Raw genomic sequence first — 21,538 nt, forward strand, 5'->3', positions numbered from 1 at the left:
TCTCCATCTGATCAGTCTGAGTGACATAAAAGGCAGTTACAGATCTTTTCTAAATCTGGTAAGGTAGCTGAATATATTACTAGATCTGAATAACACAGGCCAATTGAGGACCAGAATGGGAGTTTCCTATGGAGTCTCTTTCATGCTTGGAAGCAGTTGACGGTAAATGATATGAACTGTGAAGCATATTCATAGCTGTAATCTCTCATATCAATATGTGCTGAGTTACATTTTGTATAAAGTACTTATTATTTCATGATTATGAGTCTTAACAGAAGGCACAGACAGCAGCACTTGCTGCAGTGCAAAGGTAAATTGTTGTCCTTGTTCTGGCTCAGGAGCCAGCACTTCTGGTGGGAAAACTTACTGTACAGTAAATTGTAGCTGTGTTTATTCAGATCCATTGATATAGTAATAGTAATTGTTAAGTAAATGGGAGAAAAGTGTTGCTTAATAGTGTGGGGCATTATTTTTTTTACTTGGGGTGTCATTCTTCTTGTATTTTATCAAGCAAAGTCACTACAGCTGTAATTTCTTAACTTTCAGGTGTTCTTGGAAAAAAAGTGCCTGCACTTTGTAGCTGGAGAAGGACATGAGGAGTAAAAGGACCTGGGATCTCACTGGCCAGAATGAAACAGATGCTGAAGGATTTTTCAAATCTATTGTTAGTAGTGCTCTGTGACTACGGTGAGTATTAGAGCTATCAAGGGAAAAATGAGATGTGTATTCGCATGGTGGTTTTGGATGGTGCTGTTTCCAGGTGATCTGTGGAAATTGGATGCCACAGAAGCTACCACTGATATGCACAGAATCTAGTCCAGATCTTACATAATATTAGGTGGAAAATGCTGTTCGTACAAGCTGCCCCTGTAGATCAGAGTGGCAGGAACCTCTCCTGCTGTAAATTTTGTTCAGAGAAATAAACAAGATAAATGAACAGATTTCCGTGGGCACCACTGAGGGACTGGCTGTGTCAGAAGCAGTAACTGGAACGCTGCTCTCTTGTAAGACTGGTATTTCATAATGTTTGATGAACACCATGCAAGATAGATCTGTTTCAGATACCCATACCGGGGTGGGCAGACCTGCACCCTGTGTCCACCTGTTTCGCTCCATTAACTACGAGAGGAATTTACGGTGGATTACGATGTATCTACAGTACAGGCAACCTCCTGTGAATGAGTGGGCCCTACTCTGACGCACCTAAGCTGCCACTTAGAGAACTTCTGAGAAAAACAGAGGTGTTCTTTCCTCTGACCACATAATAAGCCAAAGGAGGGTATTTGTACTCATGCAATTTTAGTCATGTAAAATTAGGCAGCTTGTCAGAGGCAGTCAGTCTTGTTCGAGTAGTCCATGCACAAATCAGCACATATTGCAAGCAGCTCCATCCCATCTGTGGCCTGAGATGTGTGGAATGAAAAAGCACCTTCTTCTCACCATCAGCTGCCGAGGAGAATGGATTGAGAGCAGCCCTGAGGAGAAGGACTTGAGGGTGCTGATCGATAGCAAGCTCAACATGAGCCAGCAGTGTGCAGAGGGCCAACTGAGTCCTGGGCTGCATCGAGAACAGCATGGTGATTCTGCCCCTCTACTCTGCTCTCATGAGACCCTACCTGGAGTACTCCATCCAGCTCTGGGGGGCCCCAGTACAAGAAAAACATGGAACTGTTGGAATGAGTCCAGAGGAGGGACACAAAGATGATCAGGGGGCTGGAGGAGCTCTCCTATGAAGACAGGCTGTGAGAGTTGGGATTGTTCAGTCTGGAGAAGAGAAGGCTCCAGGGAGACCTAATTATGGCCTACCAATACATAAAGGGGTCCTACAGGAAAGTGAGAGACTGTTTACCAGGGAGTGCAGATAGGAAAAGGGGTAATGGCTTCAAGCTGAAAGAGGGTAGGTTTAGATTAGGCATTAGGAAGAAATTCTTCACTATGAGGGTAGTGAGGCACTGGAACAGGTTTCCCAGAGAGGTTGTGACTGCCCCTTCCCTGGAAGTATTTAAGACCAGGTTGGATGGGTCTTTGGGCAACCTAATCTAGTGGAGGGTGTCCCTGCCCATGGCAGGGGGTTGGAACTAGATGATCTTTGAGGTCCCTTCCAACCCAAACCAGCCTGTGTTTCTGTGATTAGGTATCTAAATTCAAGTTAGACAACTGTAAGATGTCTCCAAGCTGAGGGGCATCCTACGCATGGTGCTTACCCTTTTCTGAGGAGGTACTATGTAGGAGGTATGTTTGCAAAGGGAGTTCATTCCTTATTGTACAGTGAATTAGAAATTTTGAAAATGAGACTTTTAATTCCTAAATACTACAGATGTTTTTAAAAATTACATTCCTAACTTAAAAGCAGGTGTTCTGACAGCTGCAGTACGTTGCGAAACCATGCTAAAGGATTAAGCCATGCGCTGCTGAAATGTCTACAGCATGGAAGTAAATGGAAAAATGGTTGTTTAGTGGAATGAGCTGTGGTAACAGGTAGTTCACACACCAAATGGCTGAGTATTTCTTACAAAGGAGGGAAATGGACCAAAAATCTATGCAGTTTGCTCTCTCCTTGTGCAAGTGAGAAAAATGTGATACTAAGTATGCTCAGCTACTCATGCCTCTGTGCTTGCTCCATCTCTACTGTAGAGCAAGGGATCACTAGAAGGTGTAAATAACCTAAACTTGCCATCTTTTAGATGAACTTAATTCCAGTAGAAGTGGAGACACTCACCTATGCTTTTAGTACCATTTCTTCTTTTAATACGACAGAGTTAACTGGCCAAGTTAGGAACACTGTGCTGAGTGGGGAACACAGTGAACACAAGTAGTGAGGTGTGTGATTGCAATATCCACAGATTCTTGGTGAGCCAGTCCTGTAGGCATTCACAACTAGCTGACTCAGAGGTAAAAGCTATTATTCCTGAACTTTATAAAGCGTTGCGCAGCAGTTAACACACGGTGCAGTTAAAGAGCTAAATTTCTGCTGGAAACTTTAGATGTATTTTATTTTGCCTTATTTCCATTTAAAGGGTAGTCCATAATTAGAAAATTACTTCCAAACAGTTCTGCATAGGCACATCTTCTGAGTATCACATGTGTGCATCGTTTTTACATAGTTATTTCACTCATGCACTTCTCTTTTTCAGACCAAGACTACTTTTTAAATGATCCAGTATGCTCTGGAAAATTCCTGTAATGTTAAAAACCCCACTAACACACAGCAAAACAGTATTCTCCTTTCTTATCTTATTTCTAATGTGTTTGTTCTTAGCTCTGTGCTACTGGTGGCTGACAAGCACAGCCCAAGTTGGCCTAAACACAATTAAAAATAAATATCAGAATAGGACCCTGAAATAATTCTTCTTGCTTCTCAGCAAAACCAAGGGTTTTCCTTTTGATCTTCCTAAGCATGAGTTCTTGCAAAGACTTCTCCGGCGGGTTGCTGACGCCACAGCCAGGCTCCATTCACTGGGAGACCATTGTAATGGCAACCAAAAATATACAAATGCTTTGAAAGCAGCCCCTGAGTGGCTGTCTAAACAACTGGGACCAAGTTACCAAGTTTTGGCATGTGGTGCACTCATGCACGCACAGTAGGGCAGCTGAAGGAGCTTGCAGTGGGAACTGGATGCTTCTGACTGGTGCCTTTTGGAACATTGTGGGAAAACCGCTATGTGGGTTGTCCAAGAGTTGCAAAGTTCTTCTGTTATTAACCAAAGATGGGGGGGAAGGGATACTGTGAATTGGGGTGCACTAGCCAGTGCTCTGCAGTGCTGCAACAGCCTGCTCCAGTAACGCTCGCTTTCCTCACTTCCCAAGTGATCCACTTTAGGGTTGGTGGGAGGTACGTGGCAGTCCCCTGGCCTCTCTCCAGTCCTCCCACACACATACACAGTGGTATTAATTCTTCTCATCTGAGCCATTCCAAACAAAAAATAATGCAAGATGGGTGTAAAGCAGAGTAAGGACAGTAGAGCAGTAAATACAAACATCGATGCTTTTTATTACTATCACTTCAATGTTTTTGATGTAAATTTAGAGCATGAAGCTGAAATTTTTCACGCTGGATTTTTGCCATGGTCTGATCTCTTTTTTTTCCCCCATGTAATGTTTCAGTTAAGCTGAATCCAGCCAGTTCCTTTGCAGAGGAACACATCACTTTGCCCGTGTTCAAAGAAACAAAAACCAGCAACTCAGAACTATTTGACTAAGAAGCTGTAACACAGCTCTAGAAACTGTTAGTGCTCTCTGTGGCCTGGGACATACTTTCTGCTATGAAGATCTGCTTAGACTTAATCCAGATCTAAGTCTCTGCAGATGAGTTAGTGAAGTTTTTTTGAAGGGTCAAGCATGGCTCTACTCCTGCTGACTCCTCTTGCCAGCCCCACGCAAGAGGGGCTGTGTGTGTGGTCCAGCCCAGGGCAGCAGAGTTCCCCCACATCTGCAGTATCTGGCACTAGTTTTTTGTCCTGTGCTCTCTGCTGTCATGCTAGCAGTGAGCAAGAGAGGTGGGAACTTGCTGGAGTTAATTGCAGGCCAAAGGAACAAGAGATGCTAGAAGATCCATGAGGCAAAGAGACAAGAACAGGAGTTTGGGGAACCTTGGTACCAGTAACAGAGTTATAGGATGTACCCAAGAGATACTGGCAGTAGGTGATGAAAGGAACAGGACTGTAAAGTTTGGGCAGCCACAGATGACAGAACCAAAACCTGAAGAGGACAATGTGTTGCTGAACAACTCATAGCCATTTTTCACAGGCATTCAGGGTCTGTCTCCTGCTCACTAAATGCCTGAGTTGAGGTGCTATATGCTCACCACAGCTGGGATCCATGGGATCCTGCTTTGGATGTCTCAAGGACCATTGTATTTGAAATCAGGCACTGAGTTTCTTAGGGCATCCACAGTTAGCTGACACTTGATAGTTTTCGCCTCCGTGCCTGTACCTTGGTTCCTAACACACTAAACAAGAATAGTGATATCCTCTCATTTGGAATATTGGAAGAATAAACTCATTAATATTTGTAAGGCACTAATATACTATGATAAGAGCACAATGGAAGAGTCCAAAGGGAAAATGAATAATTCTGTGTTATATGGATAGATTTTGAATCGTGTATGCAGTCAATAATACATGGGACCACCCATGGAAGAATGAGAACAAAAAAGCCCTCTGGTAACAAGCACCATCCATCTGCCAGATGAAGTAGTGTCTTGTGGAAATGCAAATGAAAGACTGAGTTATAGTACATGTATGTAAGAGTATATGCATGATTTATGTGTGCAAGGCTGTGTGTGCCACCTTCATGTGGACTTTATGGACATGGTTGGGGCTGGTTATTTTAAGGATGTGTTATAGCTGGTGGAGAGTAATAGGCTCTTCAGTGTACACTGCACCTCACCCTGATGTAAATGTCTATAGCCAGTCAGATGAATTTCTTCCTGAAAATTTTCCCTGCTGACAGGAAAGTGAACCCAAGGTGACTAACTCAAGTTGAAGCTTGGAGTGGTAGGCATCTAATACTATGTGAGATGAGTCCTGCTGCTCCTGACGGCTGAGTGCTTGCCTTGGCAGTTGCAGTGTTTTTCCAGCAAAGCTTTCTTTGAGGTAGTCTTAAGACATATGTAACAGATTTAACAAGTCAAGGTATTGTTAGTTGATACTACTTATGAAAGGATTGCTTTAACTGAAGCTTTACACTTCTGTAGCACCTTCCATCCAGACTCAGAAGCCCTTTCCCAGACAATTAATTAAATAAAGATGTCTCACAGCACATGCTATATCTGGAATTGATGTATGCAGTTCCCATTTGTCAGATAACCTTTCAGTGCCTGAAATCCTTAAGTTTCAAGCAGTGCAGAAAAGCTGGCTGAGCCGAGAACGGAAACGCGATCCTCCCAATCCATTGCTTTAGATATCATCTATCCCCACTAGTTACAGCATGTCTCAGGATAATTTGGTAACTTGCACAAACATGGTCCTGCAAGAAGTGGATTTGAAAAGACTGTGCCATGTATAATGAAATGATGTCATTTAGACATGTTGCACCACATCCGAGACAAGAAGAAACGCTGCAGTCACCATCACTGTTATTTTCGGCTCTTTCAGTCAAGTGTCTCTGTGATGCAAATGAGCAGAATGAAAGATTCATAAGACAGAGCAAGAGAAGAGGCTTCAAAAAGCATCATGCAGACTTCCTATTTTATTTAATTTGAGGGACATTGCTCATGTTTCTGTATTAAGAAACTACTGTCTTTTTTTTTTTTGTGAATTATAGCTGAAGTGAGTGGAACAACAGCTGGCCACTGTGGACTTTATCAGTAAGAGAAAAAAGTTGAGAAGTTTGAGAATCTATCCTCATAAAATAAGCTTTCTCTGAATCTTTTCTGGGTTAGGTTTTTTGGTGGTTTGTTGGGTTTTCTTTTAAACCACCTTTCTAACCTTCCTGTACATGTTGTTACAGTGAACTTTAAGCTGCTCCAAACCATGTCCCTTTGCAAACGAGAGGTACTGAGCTTTAATTGCTATAGCTGGGACTCTTGTGTGTGTGTGAACTGTTTCACTTCTAAAAGTTTGAGAACCACTTCTTAAATGCCTGCTTTATAACTCTGTTTTCTTCCATAAGATAGATAACCAATCAGTTGTCTTTTAGGTTCTAATACTGTGAAACTGGTTTCCTTTCAGTTCTCGGCGAAGCGGAGTATCTCCTGTTGGAGCGCCCAGGTCATGTAGCCTTCAGCAATGGCACAGTATCGGTGGAGTATCAGTACTACAGTGGTGGTAATGTGACAGCACAGCATCTGTCCATCCTATTGCTGGATGCCAACACCAATGAGATCATTGCAAGAAAACAGCTTCCAGCAAATCAGTCCCAGGGGATGGTAGAGTTTGAGTGTTTCCATTTCAAGAGTGCTGGGGATTTCTTGTTCAGAATGGTCTCTCCAAGCGATAATGGCAGTGCTGCCCAGCGGAGCAGAAGCAGCATGTCCACCCTCCACGTGGAATGGCCTGTATTTCACATTGATTTGAACAAGAGTTCAGAGGTGCTTGGGAGCTCCCTTCGGGTTGGACTTTTTACAAATGAGCAGTTGTGTCCCATGAATGAGACAGTGGCTTCACTGGATGTAATATTCACCAGCACCCTTTATGAATTCGGAAGAGTAAGCTCTGATGAGACTCTGGGCATTAGAACTAGCAAAGGAATCCTGTTGTCCAGGTCCCAGTGGATAGAGTTTGATTGTCCACCTGTTGGTCAAGAAACATACATCACTGTGTTACTGAGATCATTAGAAACACATGCCATCATTGCTTCCACAGGACCTATAGATCTCCTCCACAAATTTGGATACAGACTGGTTGTGGCACCAGAAGCAACATGCAAAACTTTGGTTCAGGTCTTCATAGTCTCACCACCATGCACTTCAGTCAGCGGAAAAGTTGTCGTCTATAAAGAGGCTCTCAAGCATCCCAGTCAAAGAACAAACTGGCTGTATGAAAACACCCTTCACCCTGGAGACAACAGGACAGAATTTAACTGCACTTTGTTTGATGTGGGGAAGAACAAATACTGCTTTGACCTCTTTAATTTCTCGAACCGGAGCCATTTCCCAACAAGAGTCAAGGAGTGTATGACGATCCAGAGGAATATGGGTTCGTACTGATGTTTGTCCTCTTTTAGCCAAAATCAGCATGCTTCCCACCCAACATGGGTAATGATAAATAGGTTTGATTGTGGTGTCCCCTGCTGAATAGCTACTTCTTGGGTCACCTATGCCAGACAAAATAATTTCATATGCGGATGGGAACCAAGACAGAGCAGACTTTTATGCAGAGGCATACACAAAGACATTTGGTAAAAAATGCCACTGAGGTAACTTAAAATTGCACTAAGTTAACACTAACTACCAACCAAAACCATTTGGGGCATTCTGAATGATGTATCTGTCTAGTCCATGTTAAACTGAAACTTGGCCCTTGCAGTGAGGTAAGAAGCTACTGCAGTAGATCTGGCCCACTGGCAACACTAACAGTAAGGTGAGTCTTACCTACCTTCCAAGTGTCTAAAAGCCAAGGGTCCAAAGTTAAGTAGTTGTCTAAATTTTTTAGTCAAGAGACGCATCTCACAGAGGTGATTCATGGGTATAGAAGGTAGATGGGCTGAATCATCACCTGTGTGTCTCTTTCTCTAGCCCATTTGCTGTAGGAGTTTAGAATCCTACCTGTTAGATACACAAATTTTGGTGAGATGAATCAGAACTTGGCCATAGAAGACACTGTCATTTCACTTGGACAGCTTGCAGGTTTTTCAAGCAGCCTTTCAAGACATGTCTCTGCTGCTTTTAAAACAGACCAGGGTGCATTTTCTGTTCCTTGAGGCCACCTGACAGGTCATGGGTCACATTGGTGTAATCCTGGAAAAGATTAGAATCATACAAATGGACAGCTAGGGTCAGTCTATGGTCCATATAGTAGTTTGGGCCATGACCAGGCATGATCTGGGAGAGTGCTGGTTGGACACAACCAGAAACATATCCAGGAGTATGACTGATCATGTTAAGGAGTGATCACAGTTGTGATCACAAGACAGGGTCTGAGCCCAGTCCTCAGCCCTTTTTAAGGAATATCTATACATTCTATTTATATCCATGCATCTTATGCAGATGCAGCTTCAGAGGTGGCAGTCTATGGTTTGGCAGAGTCTACAAATCCTGATAGTATGACACAGCAAGCAGATGAGCCATATGTCCTTCTCATCCCTCATTTGTGGACGGCATGTGCTGTAGTGCACAAGGGGATTGGGGTTGGGTTAGGCTGTGCTGCCTACACCCTGGAATGGAAAAGTACATGTGCTCATTTGGAGCAGGCTTCTGTCCATACGTAATGAATTAGTCTTTCACATACATACAGACATTTCAAAGAGTTTTAAGTTGAAAGGTTTGAGATGTACAATATTTTCTACTCCTCCCCAACCCTGGTCTCCCTGAAAAGGAAGTGCAGGAACTTGAGCCAAAAAAGGGTCATTGTGCTTCATGGGCATGAGGTGCTGACAGGCTGTCTCCTGTTCTTACCTGTGCCCTCAGAGTGGTCCCAAAGAATGTTTATCAATGCAGTGATAGGCACTTTATATCAGAAGAGGTCATCAGGAGACAGGGAGTGCAGGACACGCTCCATAGCACACAGCTCACGCAGTTCAGACACAACCTACCTTAATTAGGTTCCCAGTGTCACGTGGTCTGTCTTTGTACTATTTCCTAAATTCTAACACTGTACTAAAAATGACCTCTGTTTTCACCATATGCCAAACTCAGTTCTCTTTATCTTAACTTCCCATCTGCATTCTCTGTTGGCACTCTCTCTCTTCCTTTGGCATAAGAACGTCTATCTAAAATTGAAAGCACATTATTTTCTTAATGGTGAATAATTCTTAGGGAAAAAGGAAGAGAGAATTCTTTCTCTGTGCTTGGGTGGTACGTTACCCTGATGTAATCTAGCTAATTGCCCTGAGAGATGAATACCTAGGATACGACAATAGATATGTTTCTGTGCCCAGTATTTGACTGTTTTAGTTGATGAGATCCACCTTAAGCAATGACTCCTGGCAATCTGCTTTGTTTCCTTGGGTTCCCTGGTAGCACCATCCTTACAACTGCAGTCGAAAGAATCAGGCTGTGCCTGTGAAGAACAGAGTTAAGTCACTAGCTGCCAAGTTAGAAGTGTCAAATCTGCAGAGCCGATGAAAGCGAAGCCGTGCCATGTCGCCGTAAATAAAACCTCAGCCTGAAATTAATTAGGCTGCAGCACATCTGACTCTGTGCCCGCATCTGTGAGACTTCAAAGCCCCCAGGCAGCAATGGAAAGGAGCAAGGTGTTCTGGGAGGGGTGCTTCCAACTGAGGCCATGACAGGCAGGGCGAACTGGTGCTGCCTTCCATGGCCATCCGCCTCCTGGCTGTTTTGGAATGCCCTCTCCTGGGGTCTGGAGTGTGTCTCCCACGGCTGCAGGGCACTGTGCATAGACCTGGATCCCTGATAGCTGTTCATGTAAAATGTGTGGCTGCTGCACACCCAGTGCCTCCCCACAAGTCACTCATTTTCTGCTTTGGGCTTCCTGAACTCCCATGCCTCAAGGCAAAGAGAGGTGATAAATCCCCTAGTCTGGGCTCCTGGCATGGGTCAGTGCTCGTCATCCAGTTACCTTATTGTTGAGTCCCACAACTAGTCTTTGCACTCATCTGGCACTTATCCTCCAGAGAGTTACCCAGAATTTTGTGGAAGGTGCCACAAAACAGACACCCTTCTGGTAATTTCTCTCAATACTCTGCTCTGATTTTTTTTTTTTTTTAAAGGGAAACTCTCTGTGCTTCACAACTAAAGCTCATCTACCTTCATCCTCTAGTGACTTCTGCTGCTGTCTGCCAGAAGAGACAGCTATTTCTTATCCATTGTCTTCCCCCCACAGAGGCATTTGCACATCCAGCTCATCTCAAGTCCTTCCAGATAATTTCAGTATTCTTTTTAATAAAATGAAAAGATTTAAGTCTTTAGTTGGAAGGCATTTTCTTTAGTATTTTATTAACTTTCTGGCTCTTTTTGGCTCCTTTTTTTTTTTTTTTTAAATGATCCTTTTATTTGATGACAGGGTTACCAGCTCTGGGTGCTGTGTTCTGACGTCCTCCTCACCAGTGCCCCTTGAGCAGCTCCTTGCTGTCGCTCTGCCAATAGCATTAGCTAATTTTTGCTGTAACTTTTACTCTGTAAACTCGTGAGGTGTTTTTCTCTATGACCTTTCGTAATATACCATCCTGCAGGTACAATTTGTATTCCTCCTCCCTACATTTCACATTTTGCTGATACACAATCTACTCTGCTCGAGTTACCCTAACTTAGCAAGTAACCTACATTGCCCATACAGCTGCACTACCTATTTATGTCATCACAGGAGTGACATATTTTCTCAGTAATGGTTTTATATTTATTTTCGTGTCAGCTAGGCAAACACTGTACAGCACTGAGCTGTGCTCTCATCTCTTTGGAATCTCTCCAAATGCATTCCCACTTGGTGATGGTTTTCTGTTGACAATTGCATATAGAATCTGTCACTCAGTTCTTACTTCATTTAGCATGTGCTCTGTTATTACGAAGCAGAGATAACATCTTGCAGAAGATCAAAACTCCTAAATCATTAAAATTGCCTTCATCCAAGCCACAGAATATGAGATAATAGAAGATTATTTTGCAGCACCTGTTTTCCATAGATGGGATATTGGTTATATTCCTGACCCTTCATCAATCCTGCTCTTTACTCCCCATCCCAGACAGGTTTAGTCCAGGCTGTTGAACAGGAATCTGGCTTGTGTCTGGAGTAGGACAGAGAAGGCTCCTGGTGGTCCTCAGTGGGCTAGGACAGCAGATCTTCCAGCCTGGGCCATCAAGTTTATGTTATCTAAGACTGTAAATATATCTATTAAAGGTGAGGAATATGCTTATTAAGTGTGAGCCAGCACTTGTGCAGCTTTCTGTAGACTCCAGCTGGAGAACTTGTGAAAAAATAACAGCAAGATGTGAGTCACTTCATTCATCTCAGTGGGGTGTTAACTGTTTCACACTGGTGACTTAGAAAGCATCATGCAGTTAATTTTTTCCCTGTGTTTGATGGGATTATTTGAATGTCTGAGGTAGGAAACTCTGTTAGATCATCTTACCCAGCAACAGACGCATTGCAGGCTCATTCTCAATGCTTTATCCTGTGCTTTGCTCATCTGGGGTTTAAGTGAGACTTCTGCATTCCTTAGGAGGATGTTCCATGTCCTAGCCTGTATCCCACTTGAAACATGTGGGATGAGACGGATAAAATTAATCAGTAATGCTACAGCATAGAAATGAGCATATTTTCTTCATATTTCTGGTGTTAATTAACTTTCTTTTGCAGTTCTTAGTTAAACACTCCAGAGACCAGTTTCAACTTTGGTGTGAGTCCCCGTGAAGTCTCTTGCACTTGCCGGCAGCAGAGATTAATTTTGTGCATTTGATTTTTGCTAACTGCCCCAAAAATAAAAGCTACCAGGCATAAGAAGTGCAGCTGTTGCCTGCAAAGGGAAAGAGGAAGGTAAGGGAAGACCTTCTGAAGAGAAAAGAGGTCAGTAAGAAAGGAATGAGTGGAGTATCCAGGGGTCAGTCAGGGATATACAACTCCCTGAGTAAGACTGTATGAATCAGACCTGCCTGTCTGTATGAAGATCTGGCAACCAGTTATCTCTGCTGTCTGAATCTGTACCTGACTTGCATGTATTTGGAAACAGGCAGATGCAGGGGATCCAGGTGTGCCAGGACTGCTTTGTGCCCCAGCTGCTTCTCCTGTGTCCTCTTCACACCCCCAGTATTTTAGGAAGAAATCAGGTGTTGGGGACTCACTCAGTGAGATAGCTCTTTGCTTCTGAAAAAACATTTTTAGGCTGTGCCTCTGCAGTTCTTAAAGATGCTGGTTTGTGGGGAAGAGGCTGGAATTTGCCCAGGCAGAGTCTAGGTTTTCTTCCTTTAAAGGGATCCTTGTCCTTTCGTTGTCCAAATTGGAAACCTGTTGGAGCATGCCAGCATTTCAGTGCACCCGGGCTTTTTTTTCCATGGAAATAGAGAAATACGGAATGGGTGAGAAGGGTGTTTTCCCAGGGTTTATCCAAACATTGGTGCAATGTACAATACCCAGTTTCAGGATGTAAAAACTGATCTTGTCTTTCACAGACACCCTGCAGTTCCCCAGGCCACTGTGGGCACTTACATGAGCCTGTAACTAATTAGTGATTTTGTCCCCCATCACTGGTCTTGTTGACATGCTTAGGACCATCATGTGCATCAGGCTGGAAAGATGATGCTGAGCATCCCTCCCTGATGGCATTATTGGATAGCACTGCATGCTCAAAGTCTTATGAACACAAGAATTGGAGGGGAGATTTTTATGCAGAGCAAGAATTAACACAGTTAATTGCATTTATCTTTCATGTTGGCTGATCTGCCAACTGTCAGCTATTTCAAACTAACTCATCAGTTAGATGTCTTCACGTTGATAATTGATTCCTCAATTGTATGTGAAAAAATTCACACTTATTAGAGCTAGTTTGCAGTGCATACCTTCTGGTTTTCCCCCTGGCACTTTGGATCTCTTTAAATGGAGGTTAATCATTTCATTTCCTTGGGGGAGAATAAACTATGCTTCATTTTCTTCTACATTCTGGTAATTGCAGGAGGTTGCAGAGCAAGTTGCAAGAGTTTAAATCTCCCATCTTTCATGGGAGCTGGAGCATTTCCCACTCATCTGCTGCTTAAGGCACATCCCAAAGCTATGGATGCCAAGTGTTTTTGCTAAGGAACTCAGTGCCCTCAGCTGAAGTTGCAGTCAGTGAAAAGTGCCCTGGAGCAACAGGCACATCACAGGTTTGACGTCAAAGTTAGAAGATTACTCATCCTAAATGTTCTTGTACATGTAAGCCCACAGGCATCAATGTGGAGGATGCCAAACGCCCTCCAATATCACCAGTGTTAGCACTGGAGGCAACCAGAACCTTTCTGGGTCTGGCTCTATATGTGACTGTAATTAACAGAAGTTTAAACGAGCAGGGAATGTGGAGAGAAGGCAATGAGCTACCTCACACTCTGGAAATTTTGGCAGGGACTTTGCCAAGCTGCTCAGATAAAGTAGTCTATGAGGAGTGGGGTGCTTCTCGAGCTAGCCTACCTCCCTCTGCCAGTGATGAGGGGTGCTGCTGGAGTCTTTCATGATACTCATAAAAGCAAAAGTATTGTGAGATCCTCAAATACTGTGATAACCATGAAGTCTTTTGGAGGAGGGACCAGCGAGCCCTCAACTGACTATTGATGACAGCCATTTTTAATTGCTGCCCTCACTAGTAGCTCTCTTCACTAGCTGAAGCTGATGTTCTTTTACAACTGTCCAGGCCTGTACCTTTGAAGGATTACTTACCCAACAAACTTCCTCAGTTCCCTGCTCCTTGGTATCGTCTGCATCCCTTTCCTACCAACACCACACACTATCCTGTCTTGCTCAGTTTAACGCTTTACTGGGAACTGGTGGGGCTGCAGACTGGAAGAGGGGTGCTTCCTCCAAGCTCAGCTTGCCTCTGGGCTCCTCTCCCCTGCTGTAGCAGCTTTCCAGAGACAGGGACAGAGGGGTGAAAAGAGAGACGTGCACAAAGTGAAAGACAGACTGGGATTGTGGATATCTCAGTGTTGTGGTGGAGTCAGTGGCGAATAGCTGGGAGGTCACTTGGTGGTGTGTGGGCTTAAAACCGCAGCACCGCGGAGGTGTCTCACCAGGCCCATCTCTGCTCTGCTCTAGGCATGCAGAAAGGTGTCTGTTTGTGCCCACACTCACTTTGCAGCCTTGGCTGACAGCACAAGTGTCACACCCCAAACCTCTGGGCCACATCCTGCAACGCGGGTGCGTACCTGCACGCCGGAGAGCAGCCCCGCTGGCTGTGCTGTGCTGCTCACAGTGACGTTGTTCCTGCTGGCCTGCTCACAAAAATTTGTAGGACAGGGCCCAAAGTCGTTATTTATTTTTGTTTGAGACATTTAAAAATAATAACACACTCTGAACAATGCAGCAACCAAGGTAACATGAAATAATATAACCATTTCCAGTCGTGCAACGCTGTCTAGTCTTCTAACATCATAACTTGTTCACTGATCAGGAGCTCAGTGGCATGCTAGCAGCAGAGCAACTGTAAGAAAATTAAAGACTGTGACCTGTGTTGGCAGTAGCAACACCATAAATAATTTTAAAAAGCAAACTTTTGTACATCTAATCTACATTTTGTGATTTAGTTGATCTTCCACTTTATCTGTGAGCAATAAAATAGAGTAAGTGGTCTATTGTTTTTCTTTCTGGCATATTTCAGGGTCGCTGAGGAGGGTTTCTGGGGTACCTGCACCAGGACTCGTGCACTGGTTTGGAACTTAAAGTTGTGGTCCTGCTTCAGTGTCACGGCTGTCAGATACAGGCAGGAACAGTCCCTTTTTCTCTCTGGGTTCTTGTTGCTGCAAGGTTTGAGGCTTGAACGCTGGATGAGGATGTTGTATAAGCAAAAGAGGGATTTCATTACATGTTAAAAAATTATAATATTTGAGGTAGCATTAGAACCACAGCCTCCCTCCACTTAAAATAAATAAATGAACCTGCAAAATTTCATCTTGAGTTAATTGCCTAACCATAAGCAATAAAGCAATAGGGACCTGTAAGCTGTCAAATGAATGATTCAATAACACGTCTGTGTGCTGAGAAGATAATAAAGAGAGAAACCAATATTGCCGTTTCATTAGGCCTCATAGGCTTATCCTCCTCTCACAATCATATAAATCAGCAGTAACTGCACTTAAGTCAATGAAGTTATCTTGCTGTAAAAGCAGTATTTGACAGGCAGGAATTGGATTAATATATAAATTATGAAGCAATTCCAAAGATTTGTGGATTCATTTCCATTTGCCATTGTTCCAGGAAGGTCCAGCCCAGCATCAGTTAACTGACTGCGGTGTCGCTGAGACGCACTGGAGTGGAAAAAGGAGACAAAAAAAAAGTGGGAACTTTGCCCTGGACTCTGATGGGAACAGGAGCAGGTCCCTGGATGCTGCTTGCTCTTCTGCTGCTGCTGTTTGCCTTGTTTGGTTGTTTATTGTCGACGCTTTTTAAGTAAAAGAAGACAGGTGCCTGTGTCTTTGAAGGTCAGGGAGCAGATGTGTTCCTCATTGCTGTGAGCTTGTGTGTTTGCAGAAACGTGGAGCCCGTGGCAGCCCTGGAGCCCTTGCAGCGTCACCTGTGGGGACGGCGTCCGGGAGCGCTTCCGAGAATGCCTCAGCTCCTTGCCAGCTAAACCAGGCTGCGCGGGATCACCGAGGGAGACTTCCTTGTGCTCGCTGGAGGAGTGTCTGTGTATGTAGCTCTGCTCTCCTCTCCTCTCCCCTGTGGTCGTGTGTCTGCCCTGGAGGAAGCAAAGGGCCTGTTATTACATGGGCTTTGTGAAGTGGAACTGCCTGATCTCTCGGTCATACTGATTTGGGGGGGGGGGGTGGGGTGTCACATTCCTGTGATGGAGTAGGACAGGAGCTGACGTGTTTGTGGAACAGGTGGAGGTAGAGCCCTAAGATTTCTGCATGCTCTGAGTGCCATGGAAGGGGTTTAAAATCTCCAGGATTGCCCAGGGGTGTGGGAGGTCTCCAGGGGAACAGATCTTGGGCTAGCAGAACATGCTCAGTACCAAAGGTCATAGACTCCAGGCAGAGGAAACGTATGAAAAAGTGAAAACCTATTAAAAGAGGTTGGGACTGATGTCAGGGTCTCATTCAGAGAGTTTTTTGAGGTGACAGTGCCAGATTTCCCCCTGCTCCAGCTTGCAGGTGACAGGGCAGGTTGGTCACTGATTGTGAGCAGCAAATGGGTGAAGATACAAGAAACTTGAGTCTCCTGTAAGGTGAGAGAGGGTCACTACAGCCACATGGATGAGGCTGTGCCAGCACCATAATAGGGTGCTTGCAGCCAGCGTGAGGGGCGGGAGAAGTGGTCCCTTTTAACAAGGTGATGGTGCTCAGTCCATGCAAAACTTTTGCTCCTTGCAAACCCCCTGCTGAAAAGGAGGGGACTGATACCAAGGAACCCCAGAGGTCCATCTACTCAGAAACTGGCTGATCCACAAACTCCAATGCCTTCATGTTCCACAGGTGCCACAGCGAGCAGGGATGGGGAAGGAAAGGTGCACAGGAACTGTAGGTTCTCAAGGTGTAATTGAACAGGCTGTATTAATGGATAATTTAAGCCGTTACCAAGTGAGCAATGCCTTACTGGTGCTTTGGCTGCTTCCACACACTTCCTTGTGCTGGCAAAAGTGGAGTGTGGACAACTGGAATGGAGCCAGTTAAAAAATGGACAGTTTGGGGTTGTGGGGAAGTTGTTTGTCACATGGCCACTTCAGTGCTACACTCTTACCCTCTGTTGCCATTATGTTTTCAGTAGCTGGAGCAGGAAGAGGGCAGGATTCCTTTTTTTGCTGGAGGTGTTGGCTTGAACCAGCTTCAGGGTGTTTGTTGAATGAATGCCTTAGAAGTACACAGGCAGGACTGAAATGTATTGTGGGGCACTGTGAGAAATCAGATGGTATTGAACAAAAGTTTGGGTGAAGGGAAAACAGTAAAAATGACGTTACATCAAGCCAGGTGTTGCACTTTATCACTGTTTGCGCAGCACTAGAAATGCTTTACCAGTTTGTTGTTAAGGTGTCTGATGTTGGCAATGACTGGAAGATGCTGGCCCTGTGGGTCTGCTTATTTTGTAGATCTCTGAGTGTAAGCAGAGAAGAACAAGTCAGATGTTTAGAGCTTAAAACTAATGTCCTGCTCTAGGACTAGTTGTCTTCTCTATGCCAAACTCTCAGGCTGCTGTGGGCAGTGATACCACCAGCAAAATGCAGTGGGGTGCTTGGTGTGTTCATAAAGTTGATGCTGAGCTGTACTATACCATGTTTTCTGTTACCTGCTGGAAAGGTATTTCCACAAGCACAGTGCTTGACTTGGCTCCTTGTCTCCCAGTTTCACCCCACTCCTGTGGAGCTGAGCGAGCAGTCCCGGTACACAGAGCTCCCCGGTGTGGGGATCCACGCGTGTGGAGCGTGTGCTGGACACCTGATTTGGGTGTGCACCTGGCTTCACATACATAGAAGTGACAGGCCTGTCAGGTGCTTCTCAGAGGTGCCACTCTTTCCATACAGGTGTGCAACTGTGTAAGGCATACGCTGGTTTCTAGAGAGGTCAGCTGTCCCGTGAATATGCAGTGCACATGGCCATGCAGTGGAGATACTGCCTGATGGTTCAGAGAAGCTTCCAGGGAGGTCTCAGGGTTAATAAAGAGAGTTGGCATACAGAAAACACGTATGACCAGGAGGCCTGCGTCTGCACCTATTGCTGTGGGATTACCTGGAGGAATTACCTCTCTTCTCTCTTGCACATGGTCTCTAATCCTCCTGCTCCTGTGTCAGGCAGCAGACTTCACTGAATCACCTACATGATTTCATCTCATTGACTCTTAGGTTGTTCAAGAAGTGTCTAAGCACTGTGATGGATACAGTGTCCATCTGCTGCCTGATTTCAGACTGGGAGTGTTGCCTTTCCCACCCCACAACTGTCCTCACTTTTCTGGAGCAGGAAAACTTTTTTCCAGCATAACTACGTGTGCAGCCATTAGTCCAGCAGATGGAGCAAATGGCTGAGTAAGTGAAACCAGCTCACAGGCTAGGGGCAGCAGTAGATGAGATGGAAAGAAGCAAACTGAAGTGACTAAGTCCTGTTTTGAACCTCACTGTTTGCTAACTGCTAGCTTTCTCCTCTAAATAATACAGCACAGTGTGCATTACAGAGAGAAAGCAGAGTCTTCAGGAAATAACTGGTGAGCAATGAATGAATTGCTCTGCTGTGATGGGACTGTAATTGCTGGTCCTGCCTTCTCCCCCGAGGTCAGCGTGTTCACTCCCTGACTCAGGCCCCCAAAGCAGCAGTGCCCTATTCTCCAGACATGGGCTGAGTGCATCTTAGGGATTCTCCATAAAAGATTCAGCAGGCAGTGGCCTTGTTCTTTATGCTGATGTTGACCTCTCAGAATGACCTAGAGATGAAGCTTAATCCTTAATTTTTCAGAAGTCTTGGGGCTGTCAGGTAGCCCTGAGTAAAAAAAAATGGGTTTCCTGCCCACCTAGCCCCCTTCACATCTGTTACTGTAGCAGCCTGAGGCCTTCTAGTCTGTGTTTGTCAGTGCATTTGTGCATCCTGCACACAGCTGTGCTACCAGCTCGCTGTTGAATGAGTGGTTTTCTGGATTATGGAAGTACACTGTGGCCACTTCTTCTTGTTCTGCAGGCTCATTCCTGATGGCTGGATAGTCACTGTGGTGCAGGCAGGAGCGCCTGTCAAGCTTTAGCAAAGTAGCTGTCACTCTGATGGAAGGCTGATGAAGGTTCTGGATAAAACTAGGCACGGGGGCAGAGTTGTGAAGTGGTTCAGTTTGAGCTCACAGCTTCATGGCCAGCTCTTCTCAGCTGCAGCTGAGCAGCCTTGTCCTCCAACGGCATATTTATGGCCTTACAGTGCTGGTGTTTGGCCACAAGAAATTGAGGAGTGCTAAAACACACTAAAATTATCTGCTGGACCAATTCATCCACTTTCAGACATGCTGTATTCTGCTCAGGGCTCAGCTGCCAGTAGTGTGGTGCAGTGGGCAGGTGAGACATTTAAATGGGGCAGTGGAAAGCTCAGAGATGTTCACATTGCAGGTTAGAATCATGGAATGTATCAAGTTAGAAGGGACCCATAAGGATCATTTAGTTCAACTCCTTTCTCCTTGCGGGACAACCTCAAACTAAACCATATCACTAAGAGCCTTGTCCAGATGCTCCTTGAACTCCGGCAGGTTTGGTGCTGTGACCACTTCCTCAGGGAGCCTGTTCCAATGATCGACCACCCTCTCAGTGAGTAAGGGTTTGCAGAGTGTTCTTTCCTGTTTGAAGGCCCATCTCCACAGCAGAAGAGTGTCAGTACTAGACTGGCAGAGACACCAGAGCGGTGCCCTTAGTTGGAAGTTTGCTGTGGAGGGGGAGAGTTTCATCTGCTGGGGCTGCAACACCAGGCAGCAGTGGAAGAAGCACCGTCAAAGGGCTGCTTAGAAAAACTTACCCTGCTAGTGCTGCCTCTCTTCCCTTCAAACTCGCTGCAATTCTCACACCCAGTTAAGCTGTCCTAAAAATAATCATAAAGTGACACCTGAAGTACCAGCATGGGATGGGTTATTTTTACCCCTTTTATGGCACTTTTCACCAGGGGATCTTCATAAAGGAGAGCAAATGCTGTTACCCTGTTTTACATGTATTTAGAAGCACCTTATAGAAATGGCAGAACAGACAAAAGTTACGATTACATTTAAAAGGTCCAAGGAGGCCTTGGTTTAAAGAAAGTAGATCTGTTCCTTCCAGTTTGAAGGGATCTGTAGCAAGTCATCTACAACCATGGCACTGAGCTTCCTGTATTGTATTAATTGGTTATTTTTCCTTAGCAGTATAGTTTTGATCCTAAAATACCAAAGGGCTGATGACAGCGTAGCTCTGACAGATGTGCATGCTCTTTGTTACAGCTGTCAAGCCTTCCGTCCCGCCTTCTGCCCAGCCAGGAGAGGACCAGAAAGCAAATAATATAGTCACCATCACAGGTATCTCCTTATGCTTGTTCATCATCTTTGCCACCGTTCTGATCACTCTCTGGAGGAAGCTCTGCAGAGCTCAGAAGTGCAGCACCGCCGTCCGCCGGAACTCCGTCCATTCCCCTGGCTTCCGGAAAAACTCCGACGAGGAGAACATCTGCCAAGGCAACAAGCAGCGGGACAGCTTTGCTGAAGTAGGGGATGCCCCTGTTAACATACCTCTGACTTACAGGCGAAGCCTCCAGTTTGCCCAGGAAGACGATGCCTCTGGAAGTGAGAACTTTCAGCCTAACGCCCAAAAAATAATCCCTCCGATTTTCAGCTACCGCCTCGCACAGCAGCAGCTGAAGGAGATGAAGAAGAAAGGCCTGACTGAGACCACCAAGGTGTACCACGTCTCTCAGAATCCCCTCACGGACACAGTTGTTGGTGCCACCACGATGCTTCCCCTGAGTGGGGAAAACCAAGAGGAGGCAGTGGCGAACAAATTCAGGATCAAATCTCCGTTTCTGGACCAGCCATCCATCCAGCCCAAATTCCCTGGGGAGAGCTCTCACCCTCGCCTGGATTTACCATTCTCGCAGGCCAATCCTGCAATGAGCCCGACCCAAACCTTGGTAAGAAGAGCTCATTTCAAGCACCAGGAGAACAGAGGAGACTTGCCTGAGAGGGGCAGTCACAGAAACCCACAGTTTAGAAGAACAGCCAGTTTCCATGAAACCAAAAAGGCCAGGCCTTTCAGAGAGAGAAGCATGTCCACCCTCACCCCCCGACAGACTCCTCTCTACAACTCCAGGACCAGGACGTGGGACCAGGGTTTGGAGGACAGGACACGGCCAAAATCACGAAATGCTAATCCAACTTGTGAGAAGCTGGAGCAGCCCCACAGCGCTGTGCCAGGGTGTGAACTGCAGGGCCACGGTGCAAAGTGCCATCACAGGGCAGGTCCCCCGGTGAAGAAGCTGGATCTGGTCACTGACCGCCAGCCTGCTGGTCAGGACAAGGCAGCTGATAAAGCTGAGCCCAACCGAAGCAAGAGGGGCCCTTCACCTAACCCCAGAGGCACGTGGCGGAAGGAAACAGGCTCGGCTGTCAAAGATAATTCCCAGAGAGGTCTGAGTGTAAGCCCTGCCCAGTACCGAAAGGACAAGTGCCAGAGCTTCCCCTTGGACCCTGAGTTTGCCTTTTATGACAATACTACTTTTGGCTTAACAGAGGCAGAGCAGCAGATGATTGACCTCCCTGGGTATTTTGGCTCAAATGAAGAGGATGAAACAAGTACTTTAAGTGTTGAGAAGCTGGTGATCTGA

General features: G+C 45.3%; 1 protein-coding gene across 1 annotated transcript; it reads left to right on the forward strand.

Moving 5' to 3' along the window:
* Positions 1-629: 629 nt before the first annotated feature.
* THSD1 (thrombospondin type 1 domain containing 1) lies at positions 630-21,538 on the forward strand (the record flags this gene model as incomplete). Its single annotated transcript, XM_084267678.1, has 4 exons — positions 630-687; positions 6,672-7,637; positions 15,768-15,926; positions 20,163-21,538. 4 exons carry the CDS (start codon positions 630-632, stop codon positions 21,536-21,538), a joined length of 2,559 nt encoding a protein of 852 aa, XP_084123804.1.

Source organism: Gallinula chloropus, assembly GCF_964237585.1.
Source record: "Gallinula chloropus genome assembly, chromosome: 1".
NCBI lineage: Eukaryota > Metazoa > Chordata > Aves > Gruiformes > Rallidae > Gallinula > Gallinula chloropus.